The 12,934-nt window shown below is 38.9% G+C and overlaps 2 protein-coding genes and 1 long non-coding RNA gene across 4 annotated transcripts in view; all 3 read left to right on the forward strand.

Annotated features, from left to right (window-relative positions):
- Positions 1-471, forward strand: part of LOC144040375 (uncharacterized) — a 42,653-nt gene extending 42,182 nt beyond the window's left edge. The window contains exon 29 of the mRNA XM_077554523.1: positions 80-471. Within this exon, the coding sequence (XP_077410649.1) occupies positions 80-267 (188 nt within the window). The 3' untranslated portion in view covers positions 268-471. The remainder of the gene's footprint in view (positions 1-79) is intronic.
- A 2,988-nt stretch (positions 472-3,459) lies between these two features.
- LOC144040467 (C-C chemokine receptor type 1-like) lies at positions 3,460-8,077 on the forward strand. The gene is made up of 3 exons (XM_077554664.1): positions 3,460-3,507; positions 3,697-3,875; positions 7,225-8,077. The coding sequence occupies exons 2-3, from the start codon at positions 3,697-3,699 to the stop codon at positions 8,075-8,077; spliced, it is 1,032 nt and encodes a 343-aa protein (XP_077410790.1). The 5' UTR covers positions 3,460-3,507.
- Positions 8,078-8,996: 919 nt separating this feature from the next.
- The window catches only part of LOC144040472 (uncharacterized), a 118,293-nt gene continuing 114,355 nt past the window's right edge, over positions 8,997-12,934 (forward strand). For both annotated transcript variants that reach the window (XR_013289744.1, XR_013289743.1), the window contains exon 1: positions 8,997-9,178. This is a non-coding gene — a long non-coding RNA (uncharacterized LOC144040472). The remainder of the gene's footprint in view (positions 9,179-12,934) is intronic.

The raw sequence follows: 12,934 nt of genomic DNA on the forward strand, positions 1-12,934 counted from the left end.
CAATTATGCAAAAAAACAAGTAGGCCAGTCGTCTGTGTTTTTATCCTTTTTTCATTCCTTTTTTTTTTTTTAACTAAAGGTGCTCGAGGTCCTCGTGGCTTTGATGGAATTGGACAGCCAGGCAACCAAGGAATTCCTGGCAAACCAGGCCCCCCCGGAGATCCCGGTAAAAGGGGTAATCCAGGGACGCCGGGGATATGTGACCTATCCATGTGTTATCAGACCTACAACCTAAGGGAACATTACAGCAAAGGACCCAATATCTGATGGCATTCACAGCAGCGTGGGACACAAGCGCCACTGGCTCGAACACCCACGTGTTATCCAGAGGCCGTTTACTGTATCACTGATTCATGTGTGCCTGTTGACTCCTGCAGAAGCACGTTGCGCGCGGCACAGCAACACTGGAGGCAGAAATAACCTCGTTACGTTGAGTCAAACCGAAAATGGGTGGCGCATGATTCATAGTTACAGAAATCATGGTCAAAACATCAGCTGAGGGGAGGGGGTGGGGGTGGGGGTGTCCTGCGATACTGATTCTACTCTTCAGTTGGAGCAAGTTTATGCAGTGTTCATTAAGCATTTTGGATTGGCGAGTACGTTCGGACGTATTTAACTCATTGACTCCCAGCCATTTTCATTGAAGCAACCCCCTTCGCTCCCGGCTGTTTTACTGGATTTTGACTGATTTTGCAAAGCCCACAGAATATTGTGTTCTATTGCTATAAAAACATGGAACCTACCAAAAGAAAGATTAGATTCTCTAATTTCATCAGGTAAAAAAAAAAAGTACATTTTTATTTGTTTCTGTTTTGCAGCAAATAGCATTAGAAGCTAACTTTCATCATTATTCACATATCAGTGGGGAAAGCAGCTTGTTACAACATGACCCTGGTTGATCTCTTCTACTCTGCTGCCACCCGCTGGCCGTTTCTGTAATAACTACCATTGCTTCACCCGCTCAAAAAAATATATTTAAAAAAACATATAAATACGTCTTTGGGAGCATGGTAATATTTAAAATAGAACATATTTATACTTTTTGGGAGCAAATGAGTTAAGTAGGTTTGAACGTACGCGCAAAATTTATTTTATTAAATGTACATCTTTTCATATTTTAAATAGGGGCCTGTTACCTGCTGAACAAAATAGCTTTTTAGCACACATTCTAAATGTCTGCTTTTCTGATTTTTTTAGTCAAATAAACACATTCCGTTTTTTTCTTCATATAGTGGCCATATATATTTACAGTAATTTCCAGTGTTATTTGAATTGAATAGAATAATGACACCTGTGCATAAGGTGGTTGCCATAACAGCCCACATGAATGTACATAGTCCAACTTCCCATAGTTCTAGTAGTCAGACATTCCTAATCCATTGAACCAATTATGTTACATTTCCATTCTGGGTCTGACAATGTAATTGGAATCCAACTGGGACATCATCGCCCATTGATATACAGTCACCTCCCCTATATTTGTGGTTTGGCACTGATTTTTGAAGAGGAATTTATCATCTGTTATTCACTGAAAAACTCGACAGTTTTTTGTGTGTGCTCAGTTCAAAGGCAAGAACAGTAGAGGTGGCAAATCCAGGTCCAGAAAGTACAAACCCTGCCACAGTTTGGCTTTAGCCCTTATCGCTAATTGTTTCAGTTGTAGTGCTAGCTATCTAGCTCCCTAGCTAGCGCCCATGTAGCTCGTTTACCAGGGCGCTAGCTAGCTAGCTAGTTAGCTAGCACCAGGGGCTAAAGCCAAAGGAGGAGCTCAAAAGTCTTGGCCCCTTTCCTCCACTAACAGTGTGCGTTCACTTTAGTTTACTCAAGTTCAACCCACAATTCACAATTTTTTCCATCTAATTTGTGTGATGTTTTATGTTACAACCTGTAATGTGACTTGGTGAGTTACAGCCGCCGTCATCAGCAATGTAGCCTTCTAGCTAAATCTGATGATATGTATGCATTACTTCTGCTTCATTATTTTTCGATGGACTCAAAGCTGGTTAGAGTGGAATCACATGCCGCTTCCGAGATCTTTCAGATAAACTTAGACATTTACAGCTGTCAAGACATAACAGCAGTTATTTCACACAGATGCAGGTAGCTGCATTTAGCATTCATGTTAGCTACTCCAGACAAAAAAAGAAGCACATATTTAACTACAGACGTAGGCAGCAAAATAATCCGTTTGCAAGGAGCAGGACAAATTTGGCTCAAACTGAAATTGAGCAGATTAAATTTAGTTGCCTTGGAACAACTGGCTCTTTTCTCAATTTCCACAGGAAAGAGGTTTGGGACAAAACGTCAGCACAAAACTGTCATTTGGAACTGTCAAAAAATGTCTTGTGGGATAACAATCCTAACAAGCGTCTCTCTCCGGGGTTCGTGCATCAGGAAGCCGCTTTTTAAATGATGCTTTTCACTTTCATATGGTACATTTTGTCAGAGTTGGCAAGTTTCAAAGTAGTCCCCAAAGAATAGTGAACTATTCCAGACGTTTTTCATTTTTTTGGTGTGCATGAGGGCAAATATTAGATAGATATTGAAATGTTCAACCGGATGAACAGCAGGTCAAAGAAACCTTTAGAAGCACAAAGTGACACTCGTGTAATCATGTATGTCCATCCTGACCATCCTATTTTTGCACCGACAAATAATGTTGACTATATTATATAACTATTATTCTAAATCTTATTAGCGAAACAACTTGAATAGCAGTTTTATGCGTTTCATTTCCCCTCCATTTATCGTACACTGTGACTGAGTTTGAAAGCCATAATTGTTATATTGATATATTCTCAAAACTTTGCCTTTAGTTGCTCATTTGTATTGATTTTCTTTTTTTCTATCCCGGCAGTGCAATGACTTATGAATAGCCTTTGTATATGTTTATCACTTTGGAGTACTTCCCCAAAGCCATAAATGTATTTGTAATATATCCTGAGATGATAAGTTGTAATTTGGATTTTGTTGGGCATTATTTATCTATATATCAGTAAGTAAATGTTTGTTGATAGTCGGAAGATATGATTGCATTGCATTGCAATGTTTTTCTTTTGTTTACAAATGTATTTTATATGACAATAAATATTGTTGCTTGAGGGGTTTTGGTCCATCTTATTTATATTTCACGCAGACGCTGAACTTATCATGCTCAATATAAGTTATTAATTTAGCTAGAAATAGGTACATTTAATAGTCCACCCACTGTTGGGGTCATAAGTATTCAGCCCTCCATACAAATAGCCATATTTATTAGCTACTAGCTTGATAGCTAGCTAGTTAGCGAGATAGATAGATAGAGAGATAGATAAAACTTAAAATATATATATATATCTCCCATCAAACCAAACAGAAGTCACACGCGTACACAAAAAGCCACATTATTCTGAGATACTTCCTTCCCCTTGCTGTCTGATTTATCATAGGGTGACTTGAAGTCACTGTGAGTCAGCTCACTGCTTCGCTGGAGTCCTCCGAGTCAGACAACAAGGACAAGGCCAGACGGTAAGTCAGCTCTACTTAGCATTATATTCATTCAAACAAATGTGTGCCTTTTTCACAAGAAGTCCCCCCCCCCTCCCCCCTCCCCCCTGAAGGTTATTCAGTTGTGTTTGGTAGATTTGATGATTTGGTCCCTCCTACCTCATTTTCACATTCTATTAGATAAATATTGCTAATATCTATTTTTTACAGATGGAGACAACAACGTATGATTATGACTACGATAATTACAGTGATGATCCGGCCACATTTGTTGCGCCGTGTAATCGGGATGTTGACAACTATGTGGGAGCTCGGCTGTCCATCCTTTACTACTTCATGTTTCTCTTCAATCTCTTTGGCAACGGACTTGTCCTGACCATCATCTATCGGTGAGTGAACCTTTTTAGATGAAAAACTGATGTAGTAGGAAATTATTAGTTTTAAGTATTAAAATGTATGGGCCACTGTGTACTTATTATTGCTTATATATATATATATATATATATATATATATATATATATATATATATATATATATATATATTTATATATTTATATATTATATATATATATATATATATATATATATATTTATATAAAATATTTATATATAAAAAAAAATATATATATATATATATATATATATATATATATTTATAAAATATTTATATATAAAGAAAAAAAAAAAATATATATATATATATACACGGTACAATTTACACTAATGGACTCCAATTGGCTAATTGTTGGAGTGCAAAGTGGCAGTTTGTGTCTTCCCATAGGAAAAAATGTACAGATAGCTCCTCATACAGAAATTCAATCAAATAAGATAAACAACTGTCAAGTATGAAGGCAAGGCATTACTTTTGAGTGTGCCACTCCACATTTGAGCATTTCATACTCATACTTTCAGGCATCATAAAATTTGGTGGCGGTCTTCATATATCCAATTCAAAATGAAACCCCTCAAAGCTCAAGTTTGCCCATGTAATTATATAAAAGACAAATGGGTAGCAAACAAAGTATAATGACCACTTTATGCCCGTTCCTTGGTCAAACTGAAGGACTATTAGTGTGACTCACTAAATAGACTCCATTGATTTTAAAGATCAGCGTGGGTTAATGATAGCTCAAGTTCGAGACGAGTTTTGACTTATAATATTCAAATTCAGGGTATATCGCCGCCTCAGGAATGGAAGAAACCAAGGACCTCGTGTATAAAATCTTTCACTACGGCAGGAGTCTGGAAAGTGAAAGACATTTAAGCAGCTTAAAAGCTTCATGTCACACATAAAATGGATGATTGCCGCGGTAACATGGCTCGTTAACACCAGGGCCGGGCATAATAATCGATTAATTGATCGTTAAGAATGTGTTCAATTGTGTGGAATTGATTGTTGATTAATGGAGTCTTGAAGCAGTTGAGGCAAAATGAAGTGAACTGCTATAATTGGAAACACGAGTTTAACCGTTCAGCGTTTATTTCCAGGTATTTACATCTGCATCTCAAAAGAATATGAAGATGGCATTCTTTCTTTTTTTTCCCCTTTTTTTCCCCCCGTGCAAGCGTGAGCTTGCGCTCTTTAATTCACCTGAAACCTGTTTAAAAATCCCAAACACTTCACCTTAACCGGATACTTCAGAGTCCCGCCAGAGTCGTGAAGTTGTCAGGAGACCAGAGGAAGGATCAAAGGAAAGAAAGATGAAACAAAGTGAAATCCATCACAAACCAGACACCACCCTACCACCCACAGTTACAAAACCAAAATCTTTCACCAATTCCACTAAATTCCAACAGATTAGGGACAACCTCAAGAGACCAGAGGAAAGACTAAAGGAAGGAAGGATAGATGAAGCAGAGTGAGATACACCAGCCTCCAGATGGCATTATTTATAACGAAACGGCAAGAAAGTAACGGAAAACGAACGTGAAATAAACTGTAGTGAAGAAGATTAATTAATAATGTGAACATTGAGTAGTTGCAAATCTGCTTGCACGACTGTGACCTTTAAACTTCATGAAACTTTCGTCTCCTGTGCCGCTTCTTCCAGGCTTTCCCAACAGCCTCTTTCAGTTATTTGTTGGGGATTACTCCCTTCAGTCTTATCTTAAGCAGGTAAAAAGCCAAGCTTGACGTTACCCGAGTTGTTTGGCTCATGAACAGACAATTTCTTTCTCTGCTTTCCTTACACTTTGCTAAAAATTCATCTTCACTCATCTGTCCATAAAACTGTAACTTTACCCCGGACTACTTTACACTCTCACAGTGTTTTTGTCGTTAACTGTTGCTGTCTTTCTTTATCTAGACGTTCAATGTCTGTTTTCAGTGTTTTGTTGCTTCTCCAGCACCTTCCAAACATTTTTGCAAGTATTAAATCCAACTAATGCGAACACTTGGGTTGTATCTATTCAGCTGTAGTCAGTATGTTAAGGTTACATTTTTATTTTTTGAGTAATTGGAAAAGGGTCATCGTCGTGCGTGACACCAACCAAGATAACAAAAAAATAAATAAAAGATTGCAGTTGGCTTCAGGCATGCTTGTAACCAAATAAATAATAGCAACATCGTATTAAAAAAACACAACTTTTTGCCTTATGGCAAATGAAAATTTTAGAGTTAGTCATGACTTTATAAATCTGTCAAATAACCTTGCTGGAAAGCAGATAAGTTAATTGAATAATTCTACCTCCTCAGTTATATTTTAAACATAATGTATCATCAGCATCCTAGCTATCAATAGTTTGGTGATATTATTAATGCTGCTTCGCTCAATTAATTATTTTATCCTTTTCATCGAAACAATTTCAAATACGTATTTTGAAATTAAAGATGGACCCTCTTCGACAAAATCAAGTCAATAACAAGCCTCCCAAAGTAACATCCTGTCAAAAGTCAGTCCTACAAAATAAAAGCACATTAGTATCATAACAGTTTCACCGCACTTTTGTTTAGCTATATCGGCCTATTTGGCAGTCATGCTTGAACAATTTTTTGCGTGTTTGAGTGCAACGTTTAAGAAGCAATCACGCGATCCAATTAAGTGTTGTGAAATTGTGTTATTATACAGTGCACTTTTATTTTGAAGGTCTCACTTGTCATATAGTAGAAAAGTGGAAAGATCTGTGTGGTGCTTCTTCTCGGGTTGTTGCCTCTCATGCAGTGCAAATGAGGTAGGATACTGTGTCGTCGTTGTTGTTGCTTTTGTTGATCTTAATTAGCCTGAGAAAAAAAGAGAGAAAATGCTTGCTGGTGAGAGTGTGAGTGAGGTAATCAAAAAAATACTTTTTTTAAAAAAAAAAGGGTTAGGATGATGCAAAGCAATTTGGAGCAAATTGACTAACAGAGCAATTCATCTTTTAAATTACTTTTTATTTTTTATTCTTTTCTAGGAAAAGACAATATTACCAGGATTGAAAACAGACAAAATAAAAATCACCTGAATGCTAATTTCCCTGTTATTATGTTTCCTTCCTTTGTTAAAATTAATGAGCAACAGACAGCTGTCATGTTCATTTTGTGTGTTTTTCTTTATAACAGTGTGTTACTTATTTCTTTATTGTGCTACATTGTTTTCTTTTTTTGTTTCCGTTTTTAAGGTAAGTAAAACTCGGTTTATGGGCTGGGACGGATTAATTGTATTTCCATTCATTTGAATGAGAAACATGACCTTGGTTTATGAATGAACCAATGTTTACACAGATACATCCTGACTAATTTTTCGATCTAATCCTTCTAGGTTTGAGAAGGTGACCACCGTTACCAACATCTTGCTTTTAAATCTGGTGATGTCCTCCCTGATCTTCACGAGCAGCCTTCCGTTTCTCGGCGTTTACATGCAGCTCTCCGACTGGATCTTCGGCAAAGTTATGTGCAAGATAGTAGGCACCGTCTACTACCTGGGCTTCTACAGTTCCGTCCTGTTTTTGACTCTTTTGACCTTTGACCGCCACCTCGCTGTCGTTTACTACTTGAGCACGTCTGGAATGAGGAACCAAAGTTACGCTTTCATCTCCTGCTTTGCGGTTTGGTTGATGAGCAGTTTGGCATGCATTAAGCCAATGATTCTCCACTCTACTTTCATGAATTACATTCACAATAATACATACTGTCAAGAATATCCTGGAGATTTTCCTTCCATAGATGTGTCTCTGGTAAGAAGATCTGGGTTTTACATACACCTGTTACTTTTCTTCCTTTCCCCGCTGGCAATTATCGTTTACTCCTACGTTAGAATCGCCATCACTGTCATGTCATCAAAATTGGTGACCAAGTTCAAGACGGTGAAGCTGGTATTCGTCATCGTGATGCTGTTTTTTATTTGCTGGACCCCGTTCAACATCGTCCTCCTCATACACGACGGATCCCCAGATTGCGAGCAGGAACGGAAAAGGAGCTACGCCCTTCACGTAACGCGTAACTTTGCTTACATCTACTTTTGCGTCAGTCCTATCTTTTATACTTTTGTTGGGAAAAAGTTCCAGACTTACTTTAGGCAGCTGATAATGAAACACTTCCCTCAGTCAAAGAAGTATTTGAGAAGCTCTCGATACAGTAGAAGCAATATGTCCACTAAAAGTACAGCATACTAGTTTTAAGAATGGAGGAGGTTTCTAAAAACTGTTAGATTGCATTTCATAGTATCCGATGCAAGCAACAGAAACATATTTTTTAATAAATGAGTTCAAGAAGGAATCCTATTTTATTCTTTGGTACACCAAAATGCTCACAAGTCAATGTGACCCAGCATGTTTAAAATGCATCCATTTTTCCATACCACGTCATATAGTTGCTATTTATTTTTATTTTTTATTTTTATGTTGATCTAAGTCATAATTACATTGCCGTACAAAATTACAATTTGACAGTTACACTTTAATCGGTCAAGAAATAAACCACAATGCTCAAATAGCATTTCATGTGAAGCAAAGACTGTGCCCAGTACAATTATAATGAATAAATATGATTTAGTATAATTATTTGTTTTTGACATTAACATTGTGACAATGACTAAATACAGACAGAGGAGGTATGCTTACGGTATCTAGCAAATGACGGGAAAAATTATTCTGTACATAAAATATTTTCATTTACACGTTGGCTTTCCTGCTGTCTTATTACTTACACTTAGAAATTAGTTTGAAGTTTTGTCCTATGATTTAAATCAGTGATGTGCGGTCAGGATAGGCAAGGCTCAGGCTCAAATGAAAGTTATAACCGTTTGGCTTTTTCTATTTATTTAATTATTTATTTTATTTCAGAAAGCCTACACTACCTATAGATTTAAAAGTGACAACATTTGATGATTTTCATAGCTCAATTAAAAATGACTCATTTCGTCTGGCCTGCAGGCAAAAATGCTGCAAAAATTAACCTACTGAAAGCACGCCATTACTGTGCTTTCCCAGCCCTGTCCGCATAGCGATGTGTGTTCGCGCATGCGTAGTAAGTTTCCCAGTAGAAAAGTCCTTTACGCAAACAGGTAGATCGCTACGCAATCTATGTTTACGTCGCTGTCTTATTCCTATGCGAACGTGCGTACGTGAATTCAAAACACACTTAGTGCACAGCAAAGCTGTAAAATGACGCCGCTCTGGAGAATATAAAACAATTTTCACGTCTTTCTTTTGAGGGAAAACGCCATCTTTTGAAGGATAGGAGACCAACGCCTTATCTACAGGATCTTCAACAAAGTAAGGGACACATAATTATTGGTACTTTTCACAAAGAATGGTGCAAAAGGAAAGATTGGCTTTGTGGATGTGCTTCGATTAACTGGCTGTTTCACTTGACATGGTGTTTGGCATTGCTATTGCTATTGCTAGCTTGATTTTGTGAAGAATTGTGCTTTTACACTTGCTGTTTCACTTGACATGGTGTTTGGCATTGCTATTGCTAGCTTGATTTTGTGAAGAATTGTGCTTTTAAACTTTATTACATTCTTTCCGGGCGTCCGGGCTGGTTTGAAATTGTCAGTTTTTCGTTGTGCGGCAAATGGGAGTGCACTGCAACGTTTACTGTGGCTGGCAGACCGCGTACTGGCTGACGGTGGCCCAGAACTTTAGCTGAGTGGCAAATTTTTAACTGTCGCACCGGAGGCGATGGGTACGAACCCAGTAGTAGAAGTTAAAAAAAAAAAAAAAAAAGGTTGCGGAGCAAAAAATTTAAGACTTCAAAAGAGAGTAATGTTTTTTTGTTTCATTTTCTACCCATACAGAGGAGGCATGTGTTAAAATAGTTTGAATGTATGGCATCTTGTATCTCGAGGTCAGGCTGAGTGTCCTCTTTAGAGCTCACTGCACGTTACTGATTTAAATCAACTTAGGTGATAAAGTTGAATTTGAGTAGCTGAACTACCAGAAATAATGTTGATAGGGGAAAAAAAAGGTCAAGAAAGGATTATGTTAATAAAACCAATATTGCAGGACATGCTGTTTTTCTCATCTCTGAACATACTGATCATGTTAATGACTTCTTACAATTATTATCAACAATGATTTAACATATAAATACAGTGTTTACATTTTCAAATGATCACTTCTATCACTTTCCAAGGAAATCATTATCTCCCATTATTTTTTTGAACACTCCTTACGGGCTACCAGGTGCCGGTGGGCATCATGCTGGTGACCTCTGATAAAGACGATCTTCCCCTTGAAGAATTTAGAGGCATAGCACTCAAAGAAGACGCCTCTCTTGTATAAATAACGCCGGTGTTCATCACCACGACTATAGTGGCAGTAACTCCAAAGAAATATTACAAGCTGGCCCGAGATTAGTTGGGAAAATATACAGCCTACACGACAGCAGCAAAAAAGAATTTATGTCGCATCTGCAACCATACTGTTGCCTTTCATTTATCACGTTCCCATTGTGTCGTCCCAGCATGAGCTCTGATTTAAAACAGAGGTAGATCACCGGCGGAACTACCCTCCAGCCTTCAGTGGCTTTAAATCCCTTCGACTGAGCATCACGCCATGTATGCTGGCTGGTGATAAACTGTTCGCCTAAATTTCTGCCTTCCTCCACTTGTTGAAGAGATACGGAAACAGTGAAATGAAGCTGTCACAAATGAACTACAGCCAAGTATTGTGTGAAAGTAAGAGGTGCCTTGTATTTCACAAGTCTAGTTATTACACGGGTGGGAGGAAAAAAGGAAGTGGAATCTTGTGCCAAAGATACTTGGGGGTGGACAGAGGTATTTATAAGCGGGGGTGGGGGGGGGGTCAAACATGCAGCACGTCATTGTTGAAGTCAGACTTACCATGCAGCAGGGGTGGCCAAACCTTTTAGTACGAGGATGGCGTACAGAAAAATGGAAGAATGCCAAGGGCCACTTAAACAATTATTTTTTTTTTACTTCAATTGATTAAATACGCAATTTGATATACTTCTGGCACAAAAAAAAGGCATACTATACAGTAAGCTGACCATTTTTATTCATTCAGTTACGTCAAAATATATTTTCTTCTGAAATTTAATTAGAGATGCCAAATCCAGGTCCAGAAAGTAAAAACCCTGCCACAGTTTGGCTTTAGCCCTTCGTGCTAGCTAGCTAGCTCTCTAGCAGGTAAACAAGTACCCGGGGAGCTAGCTAGGGAGCTAACTAGCTTAGCACCTGGGGCTAAAGCCAAACTGTGGCAGGCTAGCTCGCTCCCTGACAGGTAAACAAGCACCCGGGGAGCTAGCTAGGGAGCTAACTAGCTTAGCACCTGGGGCTAAAGCCAAACTGTGGCAGGCTAGCTCGCTCCCTGACAGGTAAACAAGCACCCGGGGAGCTAGCTAGGGAGCTAACTATCTTAGCACCTGGGGCTAAAGCCAAACTGTGGCAGGTTAGCTCGCTCCCTGACAGGTAAACAAGCACCCGGGGAGCTAGCTAGGGAGCTAACTATCTTAGCACCTGGGGCTAAAGCCAAACTGTGGCAGGCTAGCTCGCTCCCTGACAGGTAAACAAGCACCCGGGGAGCTATCTTAAGGTGGCCAGACGTCCGGATTTAGGCCGGACAGTCCTACTTTTCAGCGATGAGTCCGGCCTCCTGCGCACAACCCTAAACCGGATGCTAATTTGGCCGCCTTTGAAGAGTGAACTGTGTTATAGCGAGGGAACACTTTTTTTTAACACAATTTTTTAAAATATGTCCTCCTTTTTGACCTTATGGAAGTGGCCACCCTAAGATAGCTAGGGAGCTAGCTAGCTAGCACCTGGGGCTAAAGCCAAACTGTGGTAGGCTAGCTAGCTCCCTAGCAGGTAAACAAGCCCTCAGGAAGCTAGCTAGTACCTGGGGCTAAAGACAAACTATAGCAGGGTTTTTTACTTTCTGGACCTGGATTTGCCACCTCTGACTCGTGTTTTGAAAATAGATTGCATTATTTGAGTCATAAATATTTTGTACTTTACTGCCTTGTGAGCCATGTCAATTTTTATTTATTTTTGGTCATGTTGTGGGGCCTTGAAAAATGGATGACAGGAGCAACTGCTATACCCTTACCGTACAGTACAACAGTTATGTTGACATTTAGAGTATGACTATGATAGAACCCCCCCCCCCCCCCCCACACACACACACACACATCATGCTATGCAGAGGGGTTATTCATGGGCCAATTAAAATAAATACGATTTAGGCTTTTTATGTATTGCATGATCGTTGCTGGCAACGGTGCCAGTTTAGGAGGACTAATTTAAAATTATACTAAAATAGGCAGCTGTCATGACTTTTCACGGCCCGTCCAATGATCCCACTTTACCAGTATGTAATTTTGGTCTGCAGATAAATAAAAAAAGAAAGAAAAAAAAACAAACATTAACAGCCAAGTACACTGTTCCCCTGGGCTACAGTCAGTCAACTCCAATAGTAGCCTGTTGGAAGGCATCCAGCACCTACAGCCATTCCTATGCCAGTCATCTAATCCAGCAGCTCCCGAATTTGTCAGCTCGCCAGCAACGCGCGCTTCCAAGTAGTAAACAGCCAGACTGCAACACTAAGCTGCCTTTTTTTTTTTTTTTTTTTACTGCGTGCTATTGACTCTACATACCGTCGTTTAGTTTTCCTTTGAGAAAAGGCTGTGTATAGTACTATTGACGTGGTGGATAACAAATGTTCACTGAATATCAATACTACACCTTTTAGTACCATCAGCATCACATACAAAAACACTTGAATCAAAGTTTAGAGAAAAAATACTGTTAACTTTTTTTGTCGGGATGGCATTTAAATGATACAATACCCAACCAGTGTTACGTATAGGATTAGGGTGACGCCATTGTTTTGCACCGATGTTACGCAGGTCCCATGTTTTTTTTGCCATGTGTACGGTATGTCAATTACACATTTGGCACAAATGACAAACCAGCTTCCAGTAGTTGCTTGCACCGAGCAAAAAATGTTGGATAATAGTGACTGCATTGCCTTGTTTAGCGCCGTTGGACTGATTACAACAACCTTTTT

This window comes from Vanacampus margaritifer, chromosome 20 (assembly GCF_051991255.1).
Source record: "Vanacampus margaritifer isolate UIUO_Vmar chromosome 20, RoL_Vmar_1.0, whole genome shotgun sequence".
NCBI lineage: Eukaryota > Metazoa > Chordata > Actinopteri > Syngnathiformes > Syngnathidae > Vanacampus > Vanacampus margaritifer.

What these genes read in the sequence shown, in the direction of transcription:
- LOC144040467 (XM_077554664.1), top strand. Translation starts at nt 3,697, where the DNA reads ATGGAGACAACAACGTATGATTATGACTACGATAATTACAGTGATGAT. An exon ending in GTCCTGACCATCATCTATCG is followed by an intron (nt 3,876 to 7,224) that starts GTGAGTGAACCT and finishes TAATCCTTCTAG; the next exon opens with GTTTGAGAAGGTGACCACCG.